The sequence below is a fragment of the Coregonus lavaretus genome (genome assembly GCF_964263955.1).
Source record: "Coregonus lavaretus genome assembly, chromosome: 5".
In the NCBI taxonomy this organism is placed as follows: domain Eukaryota; kingdom Metazoa; phylum Chordata; class Actinopteri; order Salmoniformes; family Salmonidae; genus Coregonus; species Coregonus lavaretus.
This window is the reverse complement of record NC_139992.1, coordinates 10,219,373-10,237,875: the sequence shown is the minus strand read 5'-3', so window position 1 is coordinate 10,237,875 and position 18,503 is coordinate 10,219,373. Positions and strand designations below refer to the sequence as shown.

The 18,503-nt window shown below is 45.7% G+C and overlaps 1 protein-coding gene across 1 annotated transcript in view; it reads right to left on the bottom strand.

Moving 5' to 3' along the window:
- Window positions 1-18,503, bottom strand: part of LOC311129530 (band 4.1-like protein 5) — a 61,883-nt gene that overhangs the window by 27,144 nt on the left and 16,236 nt on the right. The window contains exons 9-16 of the mRNA XM_084161822.1: window positions 15,113-15,200; window positions 14,724-14,812; window positions 14,448-14,538; window positions 7,622-7,791; window positions 6,163-6,269; window positions 6,043-6,061; window positions 5,091-5,127; window positions 4,639-4,766 (exon numbers count right to left, since the gene is read on the bottom strand). Coding sequence (XP_084017948.1) covers window positions 4,639-4,766; window positions 5,091-5,127; window positions 6,043-6,061; window positions 6,163-6,269; window positions 7,622-7,791; window positions 14,448-14,538; window positions 14,724-14,812; window positions 15,113-15,200 — 729 coding nt within the window. The remainder of the gene's footprint in view (window positions 1-4,638; window positions 4,767-5,090; window positions 5,128-6,042; window positions 6,062-6,162; window positions 6,270-7,621; window positions 7,792-14,447; window positions 14,539-14,723; window positions 14,813-15,112; window positions 15,201-18,503) is intronic.

Genomic DNA, 18,503 nt, shown 5'->3' with positions numbered 1-18,503 from the left:
CCTGAAGCACCTCCCACAAGTTGGATTGGCTTGATGGGCTCTTCTTACGTACCATACAGTCAAGCTGCTCCAACAACAGCTCAATAGGGTTGAGATCCGGTGACTATGCTGGCCACTCCATTATAGACAGAATACCAGCTGACTGCTTCTTCCCTAAATAGTTCTTGCATAGTTTGATGCTGTGATTTGGGTCATTGTCCTGTTGTAGGAGGAAATTGGCTCCAATCAAGCGCCGTCCACAGGGTATGGCATGGCTACAAATCTCCCACTTTACCACCACCAAAGCACCCCCAGACCATCACATTGCCTCTACCATGCTTGACAGATGGCATCAAGCACTCCTCCAGCATCTTTTCATTTGGTCTGCGTCTCACAAATGTTCTTCTTTGTGATCCGAACACCTCAAACTTCGATTCGTCTGTCCATAATACTTTTTTCCAATCTTCCCTCTGTCCTGTGTTATTTTGCCCATCTTAATCTTTTCTTTTTATTGGCCAGTCTGAGATATGGCTTTTTCTTTGCAACTCTGCCTAGAAGGTAAACATTCCGGAGTCGCCTCTTCACTGTTAACATTGAGACTGGTGTTTTGCGGGTACTATTTAATGAAGCTGCCAGTTGAGGACCTGTGAGGCGTCTGTTTCTCAAACTAGACACTAATGTATTTGTCCTCTTGCTCAGTTGTGCACCGGGGCCTCCTCTTTCTATTCTGGTTAGAGACAGTTTGCACTGTTCTGTGAAGGGAGTAGTACACAGCGTTGTACGAGATCTTCAGTTTCTTGGCAATTTCTTGCATGGAATAGCCTTCATTTCTCAGAACAAGAATAGACTGACGAGTTTCAGAAGAAAGTGCTTTGCTTCTGGCCATTTTGAGCCTGTAATCGAACCCACAATTGCTGATGCTCCAGATATTCAACTAGTCTCAAGAAGGCCAGTTTTATTGCTTCTTTAATCAGCACCGTTTTCAGCTGTGCTATCATAATTGCAAAAGGGTTTTCTAATGATCAATTAGCCTTTTAAAATGATAAACTTGGATTAGCAAACACAACGTGCCATTGGAACACAGGACTGATGGTTGCTGATAATGGGCCTCTGAACGCCTATGTAGATATTCCATACAAAATCTGCCGTTTCCAGCTACAATAGCCATTTACAACATTAACAATGTCTACACTGTATTTCTGATCAATATGATGTTATTTTAATGGACAAATAAATTGCTTTTCTTTCAAAAACAAGGACATTTCTAAGTGACCCCAAACATTTGAATGGTAGTGTATACCTGCATATACAGTGGGGGAAAAAAGTATTTAGTCAGCCACCAATTGTGCAAGTTCTCCCACTTAAAAAGATGAGAGGCCTGTAATTTTCATCATAGGTACACGTCAAGTCGCTCTGGATAAGAGCGTCTGCTAAATGACTAAAATGTAAATGTAACTATGACAGACAAATTGAGATTTTTTTTTCCAGAAAATCACATTATAGGATTTGTAATGAATTTATTTGCAAATTATGGTGGAAAATAAGTATTTGGTCACCTACAAACAAGCAAGATTTCTGGCTCTCACAGACCTGTAACTTCTTCTTTAAGAGGCTCCTCTGTCCTCCACTCGTTACCTGTATTAATGGCACCTGTTTGAACTTGTTATCAGTATAAAAGACACCTGTCCACAACCTCAAACAGTCACACTCCAAACTCCACTATGGCCAAGACCAAAGAGCTGTCAAAGGACACCAGAAACAAAATTGTAGACCTACACCAGGCTGGGAAGACTGAATCTGCAATAGGTAAGCAGCTTGGTTTGAAGAAATCAACTGTGGGAGCAATTATTAGGAAATGGAAGACATACAAGACCACTGATAATCTCCCTCGATCTGGGGCTCCACGCAAGATCTCACCCCGTGGGGTCAAAATGATCACAAGAACGGTGAGCAAAAATCCCAGAACCACACGGGGGGACCTAGTGAATGACCTGCAGAGAGCTGGGACCAAAGTAACAAAGCCTACCATCAGTAACACACTACGCCGCCAGGGACTCAAATCCTGCAGTGCCAGACGTGTCCCCCTGCTTAAGCCAGTACATGTCCAGGCCCGTCTGAAGTTTGCTAGAGTGCATTTGGATGATCCAGAAGAGGATTGGGAGAATGTCATATGGTCAGATGAAACCAAAATAGAACTTTTTGGTAAAAACTCAACTCGTCGTGTTTGGAGGACAAAGAATGCTGAGTTGCATCCAAAGAACACCATACCTACTGTGAAGCATGGGGATGGAAACATCATGCTTTGGGGCTGTTTTTCTGCAAAGGGACCAGGACGACTGATCCGTGTAAAGGAAAGAATGAATGGGGCCATGTATCGTGAGATTTTGATTGAAAACCTCCTTCCATCAGCAAGGGCATTGAATATGAAACGTGGCTGGGTCTTTCAGCATGACAATGAACCCAAACACACCGCCCGGGCAATGAAGGAGTGGCTTCGTAAGAAGCATTTCAAGGTCCTGGAGTGGCCTAGCCAGTCTCCAGATCTCAACCCTATAGAAAATCTTTGGAGGGAGTTGAAAGTCTGTGTTGCCCAGCGACAGCCCCAAAACATCACTGCTCTAGAGGAGCTCTGCATGGAGGAATGGGCCAAAATACCAGCAACAGTGTGTGAAAACCTTGTGAAGACTTACAGAAAACGTTTGACCTGTGTCATTGCCAACAAAGGGTATATAACAAAGTATTGAGAAACTTTGTCATTGACCAAATACTTATTTTCCACCATAATTTGCAAATAAATTCATTAAAAATCCTACAATGTGATTTTCTGGATTTGTTTTTCTCATTTTGTCTGTCATAGTTGACGTGTACCTATGATGAAAATTACAGGCCTCTCTCATCTTTTTAAGTGGGAGAACTTGCACAATTGGTGGCTGACTAAATACTTTTTTCCCCCCACTGTACCCTCCACTACAGCATTGATGGTGAATAGGCCTAGATTACAGGAGGATGTTGGGCCATTATCTAAAGTTCCACCGCCTGATCTGATCGCATGACAACAAGAGAATCTCTTCCCTGGCCTCAGTGCCTGTGTGAAGTGATTCTGAAGAGATCTCCTGGCCTAAAGTAAACTTTCATTCAATCATAATTGCCAGTTGACAGAGCCCTTCAAGCTTGTTCACTCAGTGCCATGAAATACGCACCGAGTGTGATTTAAGCTTTTATAGGCTGTGGGCTGACATTTTTATCTATCCTCAGTGGCTGCTATAATCAAATCAAACAACTAGCCTACAGTACTGCATTATCATTGTAATAAAGTTTGTTTTTCATTACTCTTCCTCATATGACTAGGGAGGGACACGAGAAGTGAAATTAGGACTCAAATGGTAGATATCATCTCAGCCAGGTATTGAGCCAATAAGGGAAAAGGGAAGATACAGTAGCATTAGTAGATCACAACAAGCGGTGGTCGTGACAACGGGACAATGGCCAAAAGGTCACCAGAGTATTTGCGTAGCTGTGATGACATCACTTCCTTCTACACTGATTGGGTTGGTATTGAAGGAGGATCAATGCAGAGAGTGCAACCATTACCATGGATTGAAGATTATTTGTTTACCCCAGGAGAGGAGAGCAACCATTACCATGGATTGCAGATTATTTGTTTACCCCAGGAGAGGAGAGCAACCATTACCATGGATGGAAGATTATTTGTTTACCCCAGGAGAGGCAGTCCCCAGCCCTGAATCACAGGAGCCAGCAGGCGCAGATAATTTGATTGGTTGAAGCAGATCTACAGATAACTTGGAGGGTACATACCATTCCTTTTAGAAAAGGCCTGTTTGGTTTCAGTACATCATACTAGAACAAAAAGGTAGAGCTTTAAAATGGGGATTTATCTTAAAAGAGCACAGCTTCAAGGTCAACCAAATACAGGAAACTGTTTCTTTTTAATATGTCAGGAAGTTTAAGGCAGACCCCCTTCATTGCAGAGTAATCCTCTGGGGATCAAGTTTAGAGGAGAAGAGAAGAGAGAGGGGGCTGAGGAAAGGGACGGGGTATTTCCTAGAAAAGAGAGTTTGTTGTTTCCAACCCAGCGGGGCCATAGCCACCACCAATGCAGCAGTAGCTGGACATGCACCACCCCCCTGGAAGAAGCAAAGTCCAGATCCCCTTCACATTCTAGTCACTCAGTGTACCTCTATATACACACACACAACCACCACCACCCTACTTCCTGAGAGCTCCAGGGTGTGCGTAGTGAAGCCAGGGTCATGTTCACTAAGGCACGCCATGGAAAACGCTTCAAAACATTTTGCAACGGAAAACAAAAATGTGTGTTTCTTATTGAACAAGTCCAGTTAGTCCCACCTCTGTTTCAGTCTAATTTCTTCTGTTTGGTGATTAATGAACACAACCCAGGTATCTGTCTGGTCACTAGCTGTCCCAGAGCAGAGCAGGCACCAGGCAGAGCCTCTACGCGCGTCCAAAATGGCACCCTATTCCCTCCATATCCCACTACCTTGATGAAAAGTAATGCACTACATAGGAAATAGGGTGTGATTTGGGATGCACCACCCAGTACCCAGTGCCCAGTGACAGCAGGATGGACAGATTAGGCAGCTTAATGCTCTTATGGCATTAGAATAGAGAGCGCCTCACCTCCTCTTCTCTGATTGGCCACCGCCAGGACTCCTGGGGAAGGTTTCGATTTCCATAGGGCCACTGGTGGAGGCTGAGGATGCAGGGCTGACCACGGGTAGGGACCAGGGGCTTCTGATGTGGAGGGGCTGGGGTAGAGAGAGAGAGGGACAGGGGTTAGGTCTGATGTGGAGGGGTTAGGTCTGATGTGGAGGGGCTGGGGGAGAGACAGGGGTTAAGTCTTATGTGGATGGGCTGGGGGAGACAGAGGGACAGGGGTTAGGTCCGTTCGGCTATTCGAATATTCAAATAACCGTGCCCATGCCTAACACAGTCCTGAAATAAAAAAGCATGTTGAATAGAGATTCTCTATAGAAAGTGCTTCCTAGTCCAAGACCAGTCCTAATATGTGCCTTGAAACTGGCTCTTTGTCAGCAGTGTCAGTATACTTCAAGGACAGGGGAGCAACATACCTTGGCATCTTTGTTGGGGCTCACTCTGTTGTTGTGACTGTTAAAGAGAGGAGAGGTGGGAGAGAATTCAACAGTCAACAAACATGATTGTTTTTGTTTTAACCTTTGACCTTTCAGCCTTAAGAGCTTATGTTGATATAACCCTGAAGCAAATTACTTTACTGAAGACATGGCTGCCATGGAGGACCCATGTCTTTGTCAGAGCGCTATGTCTTTGAATAATCACTCGTCGCTACAACGATGCACGTGGAGTGAGCATCATCACTCCCACAGTCATGATGACATCATTACTAACTAACTACTATGTAATCCACACACATGATTTAACCATTATGTATATGATTCAGTGAGCATGACGAATGGTAAGAAGTGGACGTCAGGCTGGTTGTGTTTTATAATTACCCCTTCCCTCTGTGACATTTAACATTACTAATACACAATGCTTTATTGCTGTTATGATGTAAAAAGGTCACTGGCTGATAGAGCAGAGCAGAACACACGGTACAGAGGTCTAGAACTTCTTGCAGTAGACAGCACAGTGTGGACTGACAGAACTGTGTGTATGATGATAACCAGCGTGCTGGAGGACACAAACCAGAGGGTACTATAGAACGTGTGCCTCTGATATAAATCAAATCACATTTTATTTGTCACATGCGCTGAATAAAACAGGTGTAGACTTTACCATGTAACGCTTACTTACAAGCCCTTTCCCAACAACGCAGAGTTAAAAAGTAAGTGTGTCATTTTTATCATACTGAGATGAATTAGGTCTTCCACATCAGTCATACAACAACAGGGAACAGATATTTATAAATCAACAGCTAGAGGAAGAGATTAGTCAATCACTGATCAGGGCCCATTCCAAACATTTAGTCACAAAACATGGAGTTTAAAAAACATTAAAATATAAATATATTTTGTTATAACTTTGGGGGGGAAATGTACTTACTCCTGGAGTTTGTTGGCTCCTGGGAAATAATAAGAGACAAAACATAGAAATGAGTCATTATGATGTATAAGCAGTATATTACACAGTGTGTGTGTGTACAGTGAGAGTGTATTCACCCACCCCGGTTCATCATGGTCCTCCTGGAGTAACGGCGGCTGGGCCTCCTCTCAAACGATGCTGACCTCCTGGCTTTGTTACCCTTGGTGGTCTGGTACTCAGTCTTCCCACTGAGGACAACAGGGTGATATTCATTAGTGCACAATGTAGCAAAACAGTTTGCTTACGGGAAACGAAAACAAGCATTTCCTATTGGACAAGTTCAGGTAGTCCCTCTCCGTTTCGGCCTGCTTGATTCTGTTTCGTTCCTAGTGAATACGATGCAGAACAACACACAGGAAGGAGGAGGGGGAATGAGAGTGAAACCAAACAACCCACCACCAGGCAGGGGACAGTCAGGCTGTGAGTCTGCCCAGTGAAGCTTGAACACAGGCAGGCAGGGAGAGGGAGGGAGGGCCTCCATGGCAAATCAGACCACCAGGACTGATTCACATAGTGACTGGAACTTCTGTTGGGGCTCAGGATCCACACTGGGAAACCGTTTTTGCAAATGACTTGAACATATAGAAAATCCTTAGCTAGATCCAGTTGAAGAGAAAGCTTGTATTCAAACAGACAGACACCCTGCGAATCTTCTGTTCAGATGAAAAGAGAGCAAGCCTTGGAAAAGTACAAGATGTAAATGTGGTAGCTGTAATGAGAACAAGAGGGGGTAATTGGAGTCAAGTTGAGGCAGAAGGAAAACAAGACGACTACATGAAAACACAAAAAGGTAATGAGATTCATCTCATTGAGGTTGAGGTTTTACTAGTCAGCCACATGATCAGAATGGAAACACGCCCGGCCCTACAGAATACAGCCAAGTACAAGAGTGTTGTAGCCACTGCTGGGATACTTCAGAGGAAAAGGAGATGTGGAGGGTGCAGTGTACCGTTATATATCCCCTCCCATCCTTCACCCCCAGCTCCCCCTCATACCCCCAGGGTGGCCTTCAGCACTCAACCCTTCGACAAGGTGTTGTGACACGGGACTGACCCCTGCTGAAGTCTGTGGCCATCCAACCAGAAACACCCCACCTTAAAACAACAAGGCCCCAGAGAAAGCCTGCTGCTGCTGTTGTTTTAGCAGTCTGTAGTTTACACTGCAGCAAGACAGGCTATTTTTACACAACGGGCCAAGTTGAAAGTTGGAGTTCTAGCGAGTTTCATTAGGTACAGTTAGCTTAATGTGAGCACATGGTGTGTTTCATCCTATTAAAATAATACATCTGGGGATTTGTCTAATATGCACATTTCTTTAGTTTTAAAAAGCTAATGAAAAAAGTATTATAAAAATGAACTGGGGATTGAATTATATAGGGGCATTGTGTAGAGACTTGTGCAGAGTGGAGTGAAAAATGTGCAGTGTTTAGTGTAGCAGTACCATCACCAACCATATCAGACTGACATGGTTGGTAAGGAGAAATATGCAGTTAGTAGTATGCTTGGCAGAGTGTAGTGTACATATGCTGCTTAATAGCTACCTGTAGCGGAAGCGTGATCCCATGCGTATGAACCCGGAGTGTGCTGAGCCCTTCTGGACGGGGCCGCGGAGCCGGAAGAAGGCGTGGTGCTCCACAGCACACTTCCACAGGTGCTTACAGGCCTTTGGGTGGTCCATACGGAACACAAACGTGTGCTCCTGCTCTTTACCCTGAGACGGAGAGAGAGACCGACAGGAACTTAACTCTAGTCACTACCTGTATTATAAGAACAGGGGACAGAGAGAGAGAACACAAATACATGAAATAGTAATATAACTAAAAAGTGGGTTAGGACATTTTTGGGCCCTAGTTATGCTGGTCAGGAGAAACTACACCAGAGACATGATCCGACTGGTTATTATGGACCCAGAGACATGCTAATTAAACCAGTTAGACTTAGTAAAATATGTAATATACTGAGTGTACGAAACATTCGGAACACCTGCTCTTTCCATGACACAGACTGACCAGGTGAATCCAGGAGAAAGTTATAATGCGTTATTGATGTCACTTGTTAAATTCACTTCAATCAGTGTAGAAGAACGGGAGGAAATGGGTTAAGCCTTGAGACAATTGAGACATGGATTGTGTATGTGTGCCATTCAGAGGGTGAATTGGCAAGACAAAATATTTAAGTGCCTTTGAACGGGGTATGGTAGTAGGTGCCAGGCGCAACAGTTTGTGTCAAGAACTGCAACGCTGCTGGGTTTTTCACGCTCAACAGTTTCCCGTGTGTATCAAGAATGGTCCACCACCTAAAGGACATCCAGTCAACTTGACAACTGTGGGAAGCATTGGAGTCAACATGGGCCAGCATCCCTGTGGAACGCTTGACACCTTTTAGAGTCCATGCCCCAACAAATTGAGGCTGTTCTGAGGGCAAACGGGAGGGGGGGTGCAAATCAACATTAGGAAGGTGTTCAGTGTATATTTCTCTTAAGATTCGGATGACAATACACAGCAATCCTATTCACCCATTTTTCTAGCTCCAATTTGAGCCAAGCACAGACAGACAGACAGACAGACAGACAGACAGACAGAGAGGAGGCAGCTTCCTTTCATTAACTTGCTCATTATTGCAATTTTCCATCAGGCCTCGATGAGGCAAATTAAATCCCTTCTGGTGTCCTAATCAGTTATGCCAGCGTAGCGACTTTCTCAGCAGTGCTCTGTCCTGCTGCTTGCCAGCCTGTTCAGTACACTGCAATCAGTCTGTCCAGTGCTCAGCTAACAGTGCTTCATTAATTCGGACACAGGAACTGAGTACAAAGAGAATACCACACATTCACAGGCAGGATTAGGGTTGAAAACTTTCAATAAATTCCCTGGTTTTTCAGAAGTCCTGGTTGGAGGATTCCGGATTTCCTGCTTATTCCCTCCTATTCCGGGATTAAGGAGAGGACAACCAGAATACTTTTGAGTGTGCAGTCCAGTGTCGGACACACACAGACCTCCCATATACACACAGACCCCCCCCCCCCCCCCCCCCCCCCCACACACACACACACACACAGACGTGCACACACACACACACCAGAGATTAGTAAAAAGTCCCAAAGTCAAGACCCTGGCCACATTCCGATTGCACAACATACTCCACATTCCAAGTGGTCACCTGTCAGATTGGCTGAGCAACAGTCCCGAGCAGCTTCATAAATCATGATTTTAATTAGTCTACTCCAGGGGTAGGCAACTAGGTTCAGCCGCGGGCCAATTTTAGCAGGAGCGAATGGTCGGGGGGCCGGAAAATAATTAGAATGATTTGTAAACTGCAAACTAAACCCAAAAAGAGATTGTTATTTTCAAATACAATCATTATATACCTTGATTAGATTGAGACACAATCATGTCTATTTTATTTTATGGAAATACTTGGGAACAGATGTCCTAAATTAAACTCATTTTTAGCATAATTCCTGGTGATTTTAACAAAAACAAATCCTACAATTGTTTTATTCATTTTCTTACTAAAAAACTTTGGGGGGGGCCAAAACAAATCACACGCAGGCCAGTTTTAGCCCACTGGCCGCCTGTTGCCAACCCCTGGTCTACTCAGTCCCATTACACAACTGTATGTCAGGCCTCTCCTCTCCGATCGCTCTACCACAGGAATCACAACCAGAGCAGAACGTCTACATGTTGCAACACTAAAATAGCATCAGAGTGAGTCACACCCATGTACTGCTCTGGAGTCACACCCTTTGACTACTGCTTGAAATAAACTTCATTTGGTTCTTTCCGAAATCATTTGGGTTTGAGGCATAACATATACAGTGAGGGAAAAAAGTATTTGATCCCCTGCTGATTTTGTACGTTTGCCCACTGACAAAGAAATTATCAGTCTATAATTTTAATGGTAGTTTAATTTGAACAGTGAGAGACAGAATAACAACAACAAAATCCAGAAAAACACATGTCAAAAATGTTATAAATTGATTTGCATTTTAATGAGGGAAATAAGTATTTGACCCCCCTCTCAATCAGAAAGATTTCTGGCTCCCAGGTGTCTTTTATACAGGTAACGAGCTGAGATTAGGAGCACACTCTTAAAGGGAGTGCTCCTAATCTCAGTTTGTTACCTGTATAAAAGACACCTGTCCACAGAAGCAATCAATCAGATTCCAAACTCTCCACCATGGCCAAGACCAAAGAGCTCTCCAAGGATGTCAGGGACAAGATTGTAGACCTACACAAGGCTGGAATGGGCTACAAGACCATCTCCAAGCAGCTTGGTGAGAAGGTGACAACAGTTGGTGCGATTATTCGCAAATGGAAGAAACACAAAATAACTGTCAATCTCCCTTGGCCTGGGGCTCCATGCAAGATCTCACCTTGTGGAGTTGCAATGATCATGAGAACGGTGAGGAATCAGCCCAGAACTACACGGGAGGATCTTGTCAATGATCTCAAGGCAGTTGGGACCATAGTCACCAAGAAAACAATTGGTAACACAATATGCCGTGAAGGACTGAAATCCTGCAGCGCCCGCAAGGTTCCCCTGCTCAAGAAAGCACATATACAGGGCCATCTGAAGTTTGCCAATGAACATCTGAATGATTCAGAGGAGAACTGGGTGAAAGTGTTGTGGTCAGATGAGACCAAAATTGAGCTCTTTGGCATCAACTCAACTCGCCGTGTTTGGAGGAGGAGGAATGCTGCCTATGACCCCAAGAACACCATCCCCACCGTCAAACATGGAGGTGTAAACATTATGCTTTGGGGGTGTTTTTCTGCTAAGGGGACAGGACAACTTCATCGCATCAAAGGGACGATGGACGGGGCCATGTACCGTAAAATCTTGGGTGAGAACCTCCTTCCCTCAGCCAGGGCATTGAAAATGGGTCGTGGATGGGTATTCCAGCATGACAATGACCCAAAACACACAGCCAAGGCAACAAAGGATTGGCTCAAGAAGAAGCACATTAAGGTCCTGGAGTGGCCTAGCCAGTCTCCAGACCTTAATCCCATAGAAAATCTGTGGAGGGAGCTGAAGGTTCGAGTTGCCAAACGTCAGCCTCGAAACCTTAATGACTTGGAGAAGATCTGCAAAGAGGAGTGGGACAAAATCCCTCCTGAGATGTGTGCAAACCTGTTGGCCAACTACAAGAAACGTCTGACCTCTGATTGCCAACAAGGGTTTTGCCACCAAGTACTAAGTCATGTTTTGCAGAGGGGTCAAATACTTATTTCCCTCATTAAAATGCAAATCAATTTATAACATTTTTGACAGGCGTTTTTCTGGATGTTTTTGTTGTTATTCTGTCTGTCTCTCACTGTTCAAATAAACCTACCATTAAAATTATAGACTGATCATGTCTTTGTCAGTGGGCAAATGTACAAAATCAGCAGGGGATCAAATACTTTTTTCCCTCACTGTAGCTGCATCTACACAACAAATGGTTTGGGACATGGACAAATCATTTCATTACTTTAGAGGCCTGAAAACATCTTGACAAACTGAAGTATCATTGACCATGGAGTGAGCTCTCACTTCCAGGTGTTCAGCAGTGTGTAAGGGGCAGACAGACGCCTTGTTAGCCTGTCTAGTGAGGGCCCAGCCATTTGGGTGGACGAGCTGCTGCTTTATTGACTCTCCCTGGAGACGAGCCAGCCCAACCAGACCCATTACAGCCCAACACAGCCCAGCCTGGCCCAGCCCAACACAGCCCAACACGGCCAGGCCTAACAAAGCCCGGCCCAGCCCAGCCCAGCCAGGTAGCCTCATACAGAAACAAGACGAATCCCCCTAGATTGGGGATGAGCAGGTCAACTGTTTGTTCACCCGCTCGCAATTGCTAATAACCCATCCACAACCGCCCGACTATATGTAGTAAAGTGAAAATCTGAGGCCTGCACCCGACCCTAACCCGCTAATATAGAAAATGCGCTTTACAGTCAGATGCGTAATGATTTTTTAAACAGGGGATGCAGGATTTTTTAAAAGCCTAATTTAGACAGGCCTATGTTTCTACTTAGAATTAAATAAACCCTTGCTCACCAGAAAATCCTTCATACATCGATCGATAGAATGAATGCGTCAATCTAGTTTACATCTGTCAAGTTCACTTTCATCTCTGCTTCTCTCGCGCAGAAATTACATTTAGGAAGCGAGGAGAAAATGCGTGCGTAGATAGGCCTTACAGTTTAGGATTACACAGTAACAGCAGATACAAATTATGAAAGAAAAACCTCAATGTAGCCTATTGATATGAATTGCACCAGAATTATACATTTATGGATTTTTCCCCCACACACACACAGAAACCTTCCTCACACGCAATAATTCACAACACACAATGACATTCCTCTGCTTAAAAACGGACCTAGGCTATACCAATCCCCACCCACACACACAGCTACACAAATATGCTAGTCCAGAGCACACAATAGCAGTCCTGCAGACTCAGTGTTTTTCCCCTAAGAGCCCACCTCACAAAGCTCTCCTTAGCAGCTAATGAGCACAACCTGATTCCTGGGTAGAAGAGGCAGGCAGACAGCTGCAAACAACTTTCAAACTCATTCCATGGAGGGCCTAGTGTCTGCAGGTTTTTCTGTTTTTAAGACCTTGACAAACAGGTGAGGGGAGTTCTTTACTAATTAGTGACCTTAATTCATCAATCAAGTACAAGGGAGGAGGGAAAACCTGCAGACACTCAGCCCTCCGTGGAATGAGTTTCCCTCTCTCTCTGCCCGCCTCCCTCCCTGCCTCCCTCTCAGCCTCCCTCCCTCTCCGCCTCCCTCTCCGCCTGCCTCCCTCCCTCCCTCCCTCCCTCTCAGCCCGCCTCCCTCCCTCCCTCCCTCCCTCTCCGCCCGCCTCCCTCCCTCCCTCTCCGCCCGCCTCCCTCCCTCCCTCCCTCCCTCCCTCCCTCCGCCTCCCTGCCTCCCTCCCTCCCTCCCTGACTGCCTCCCTCCCTCCCTCCCTCCCTCCCTCTCCGCCTGCCTGCCTCCCTCCCTCCCCGCCTCCCTCCCTCCCTCTCCGCCTACCTCTCCGCCTGATCTCTCCCTCCATCTCTGCCTCCCTCCATCTCCGCCTGCCTCCCTACCTCCCGCCTCCCTCCCTCCCTCCCCGCCTCCCTCCCGCCTCCCTCCCTCTCTGCCTCCCTCCCTCCCGCCTGCCTCCCTCCCTCCCTGCCCGCCTCCCTCCCTGCCTCCCTCCCTGCCTCCCTCCCTCTCTGCCTCCCTCTCTGCCTCCCTCCCTGCCCGCCTCCCTCCCTGCCCGCCTCCCTCCCTCCCTCCCTCCCTCCCTGCCTTGTTATAAAAGCAGCTTTGTACAGCTCTGCTCTAGCCTCCGGTGGTGTACTGTAATAAGGTCGTTTTCATTTTAATTTCAATACAAAGCCGTCTTATTGGACTGGAACAAAGAAGCCTTTACTGACATTATCTGGTCAGAAAAGAAACACAGGCTACACATTTCAAATAGTGCTACCACAATATAAAGACAGCACGAGCAATCAACTCTCCTTTGACTGAAAACTGAATGAGGGAGTCAGTCTATTTACTGAAAATGATGTCCATGACTACGTGACAAGTGACAGGTCAGATTCAATCCCCATCTTCACTGAGTAGGGACCGTGGCTACCCCAGTGTGTGTCTCTCAGAGTAGGGACCGTGGCTACCCCAGTGTGTGTCTCTCAGAGTAGGGACCGTGGCTACCCCAGTGTGTGTCTCTCAGAGTAGGGACCATGGCTACCCCAGTGTGTGTCTCTCTCAGGGTCGGGACCATGGCTACCCCCAGTGTGTGTCTCTCAGAGTAGGGACCGTGGCTACCCCAGTGTGTGTCTCTCAGAGTAGGGACCGTGGCTACCCCAGTGTGTGTCTCTCAGAGTAGGGACCATGGCTACCCCAGTGTGTGTCTCTCAGAGTAGGGACCATGGCTACCCCAGTGTGTGTCTCTCTCAGGGTCGGGACCATGGCTACCCCCAGTGTGTGTCTCTCAGAGTAGGGACCATGGCTACCCCAGCGTGTGTCTCTCAGAGTAGGGACCGTGGCTACCCCAGTGTGTGTCTCTCAGAGTAGGGACCATGGCTACCCCAGTGTGTGTCTCTCAGAGTAGGGACCGTGGCTACCCCAGTGTGTGTCTCTCAGAGTAGGGACCATGGCTACCCCAGTGTGTGTCTCTCAGAGTAGGGACCGTGGCTACCCCAGTGTGTGTCTCTCAGGGTCGGGACCGTGGCTACCCCAGTGTGTGTCTCTCAGAGTAGGGACCATGGCTACCCCAGTGTGTGTCTCTCAGGGTCGAGACTATGGCTACCCCAGTGTGTGTCTCTCAGAGTAGGGACCATGGCTACCCCAGCGTGTGTCTCTCAGAGTAGGGTTGGTTCATTACCTCTTCTGTCTCCTGAGCCTCTTCCCCATCATCCTCCACCACCACCAGGGTCAGCTTGCTCTTCTTAAAGTCTAGACGGGTAATCTTGGGCCTGGGGGGGGACACACAAACACACGCTTCTGTTGCATCTGAAACAACATTAAGATGTTTTCCAGTTGTTCTGTTAAAAACAAGGACGTCCCTTACCAGCTATTGACACAGGGATTTGCATTAGAAAGCATTGTCCATTGGAAAGTGTGTGTACCAGCAGAGTTAGGAGATTAAATGTGGTCTTACCAGAAGAACAGGCCTATCTTGGTCTCTCCCTCAAACACCAGCACTCCAGTGGGAGTCAGTCCTAACTGGTATTCATTACCATCTCGAGCCTGGAGGGAAAGGAGGAGACACACCCATTCAGCGCAGTGTTACGCTTCACGTTACTCGCCGTCCTTAAAATCTTCACTAGCGCTCTGCGTTGATCTTTTCCCATATTTTACTTTTTACGTAATTTATCTGACGCTCTTATCGAGAGCCTGCAATGGCATACATTTTCATACTGGTCCCCCTGTGGGAATCGAACCCACAACCCTGGCGTTGCAAGTGCCATGCTCTACCAAGTGAGACACACGGGACCAGTACAGCTCTGTACAGCACGTGAGAGAGAGAACCCATTCTGTTCTCCTCACCTTGACCATGTGCATGTCCACCCCATACATCTCCAGCCACTTGGCCTTGTTCAGGTAGTTAATCTCTGCCTGTGATGGCATCTGGCCCCTGGGACAGAGCAGAGGGAGAAAATACACAATACTGGGTTTAACAGGAGATGAGATGTGTGGTGTGTGTACGTACGTGTTGTCATCAAGGCCTCAGATCAGCTTGGCAAATGGCTGACAACCAGACCCTCTCACCCACAAAAAAATGTATGCACGTATGACTGTAAGTCGCTTTGGATAAAAGCGTCTGCTAAATGGCATATTATAAGAGGGGAGTGGGGGTTGGGCCGGTTTTGACACCTTAACATTCTGGCCCTCTAGTATGGTGAAAGGAATGTGCTTTGTCTCCAGAAGACTTTTGTCGCCAAAACCTTTACGTCCAAAAAGTAAACACTGGAACAATATTCCTTACATCCGAACGTTTGGAATGGTCAGTTGGGATCTAAAGACTAATCCTGTTATATTGTTTATTATTTTGTGATGTCACTAAAAATGTTATAACGAAAATACTGTAATGTGGAAAGTATACACACTTTATCTGTCAAGTTTACATCCAATATGTTGTGTACACTCATGGTCAAAAGTTTTGAGAATGACACAAGTATTGGTCTCCACAAAGATTGCTGCCTCAGTGTTCTTAGATCTTTATGTCAGTAGTTACTATGGTACACTGAAGTATAATTACAAGTATTCCATAAGTGTCAAAGGCTTTTATTGACAATGACGTTAAGTTTATGCAAAGAGTCAATTTTTGCAGTGTTGACCCTTCTTTTTCAAGACCTCTGCAATCCGCCCTGGCATGCTGTCAATTCACTTCTGGGCCACATCCTGACTGATGGCAGCCCATTCTTGAATAATCAATGCTTGGAGTTTGTCAGAATTTGTGGGTTTTTGTTTGTACACCCGCCTCTTGAGGATCGACCACAAGTTCTCAATGGGATTAAGGTCTGGGGAGTTTCCTGGCCATGGAGCCAAAATGTCGATGTTTTGTTCCCCGAGCCACTTAGTTATCACTTTTGCCTTATGGCAAGGTGCTCCTCCATCATGCTGGAAAAGGCATTGGTCATCACCAAACTGTTCTTGGATGGTTGGGAGAAGTTGCTCTCTGAGGATGTGTTGGTACCATTCTTTATTCATGGCTGTGTTCTTAGGCAAAATTGTGAGTGAGCCCACTCCCTTGGCTGAGAAGCAACCTCACACATGAATGGTCTCTGGATGCTTTACTGTTGGCATGACACAGGACTGATGGTAGCGCTCACCTTGTCTTCTCCGGACAAGGTGTTTTCCGGATGCCCCAAACAATCGGAAAGGGGATTCAGAGAAAATGACATTACCCCAGTCCTCAGCAGTCCAATTCCTGTACCTTGTGCAGAATATCAGTCTGTCCCTGATGTTTTTCCTGGAGAGAAGTGGCTTCTTTGCTGCCCTTCTTGACACCAGGCCATCCTCCAAAAGTCTTCGCCTCACTGTGCGTGCAGATGCACTCAAACTTGCCTGCTGCCATTCCTGAGCAAGCTCTGTACTGGTGGTGCCTCAAATCAACTTTAGGAGACGGTCCTGGTGCTTGCTGGACTTTCTTGGGCGCCCTGACGCCTTCTTCACAACAATTGAACCTCTCTCCTTGAAGTTCTTGATGATCCGATAAATGGTTAATTTAGGTGCAATCTTACTAGCAGCAATATCCTTGCCTGTGAAGCCCTTTTTGTGCAAAGCAATGATGACGGCACGTGTTTCCTTGCAGGTAACCATGGTTGACAGAGGAAGAACAATGATTTCAAGCACCATCCTCCTTTTTAAGCTTCCAGTCTGTTATTCTGACTCAATCAGCATGACAGAGTGATCTCCAGCCTTGTCCTCGTCAACACTCTCACCTGTATTAACGAGACAATCACTGACACGATGGCAGCTAGTCCTTTTGTGGCAGGGCTGAAATGCAGTGGAAATGTTTTTGGGGGATTAAGTTCATTTTCATGGCAAAGAGGGACTTTGCAATTAATTGCAATTAATCTGATCACTTTTCATGAAATTCTGGAGTATATGCAAATTGCCATCATCAACACTGAGGCAGCAAACTTTGTGGAGACCAATACTTGTGTCATTCTCAAAACTTTTGACCACGACTGTATATAATATGGAGAATTACGAGAGTATTTTTGTTAAGATAGAAAACTAAAATCACATTCCTAACGAGATCATAGGTTTTCATATAAGCTATTCACGGTGACTAGACATGCCCCGAGTGAGCTCAGAGACTGTGTCAGCAAATAGGAACGCTCCTTTTACCAGAGTGCATAAAAAGCCTTGGTAACGAAATGTACACTGGACCAGAAAGCGTGGAGCTGTGGCTACACGGCTTATAATGGTTAGACCAGAAAGACCAGAAAGCGTAGAGACTGTTGTCCACACGTTTGAAATGGTTATAACTTTTAATCTCAACATGAAGTGAAGAAGATAAACTCACTAGACCAGAACATTGACAGTCTGCAACTGTGCATGTAAAGTGATCTAGAACTTTGACTAACCACATGAGGTGGGAAGAAGAAAAATCCCATCTCAGACAACCTCGGGTGCATCTGACTATCTGTTATATTTGAACACTCCACTACCAGACCAAGACAACAAAGAAGATTGTGACCTCTGGTGGACAAGCAGAGCCTTACACCGAAGCGGGACACTACAACTACTACTTTCGCGAAGGCTTAGGTCCAACAGAGATAGAACAACGAACAAAGACAGACATGTAAATACATTCATGACTTCTTCTCTGAATGGGTGGTGGTTAGGGTGCTAAGTATTCTGATTACTGTGAGCGTAGTTTCCAAATGTATGTACGATAAGTTTGACTCTCTTTGTCCCTTTCTCCCTCCTATTGGCCCCTCCCTTTTTGATAACCAAGCAGTCATGCTGTTAGTCCGCTAGGGACCTTTTCTCATGTATTAAGTATGTACAGTTGAAGTCGGATGTTTACATTCACCTTAGCCAAATACTTTTAAACTCAGTTTTTCACAATTCCTGACATTTAATCCTAGTAAAAATGCCCTGTCTTAGGTCAGTTAGGATCACCACTTTATTTTAAGAATGTGAAATGTCAGAATAATAGTAGAGAGAATGATTTATTTCAGCTTTCATTTCTTTCATCACATTCCCAGTGGGTCAGAAGTTTACATACACTCAATTAGTATTTGGTAGCATTGCCTTTAACTTGGGTCAAACATTTTGGGTAGCCTTCCACAAGCTACCCACAATAAGTTGGGTGAATTTTAGCCCATTCCTCCTGACAGGGCTGGTGTAACTGAGTCAGGTTTGTAGGCCTCCTTGCTCGCACACGCTTTTTCAGTTCTGCCCACAAATGTTCTATAGGTTT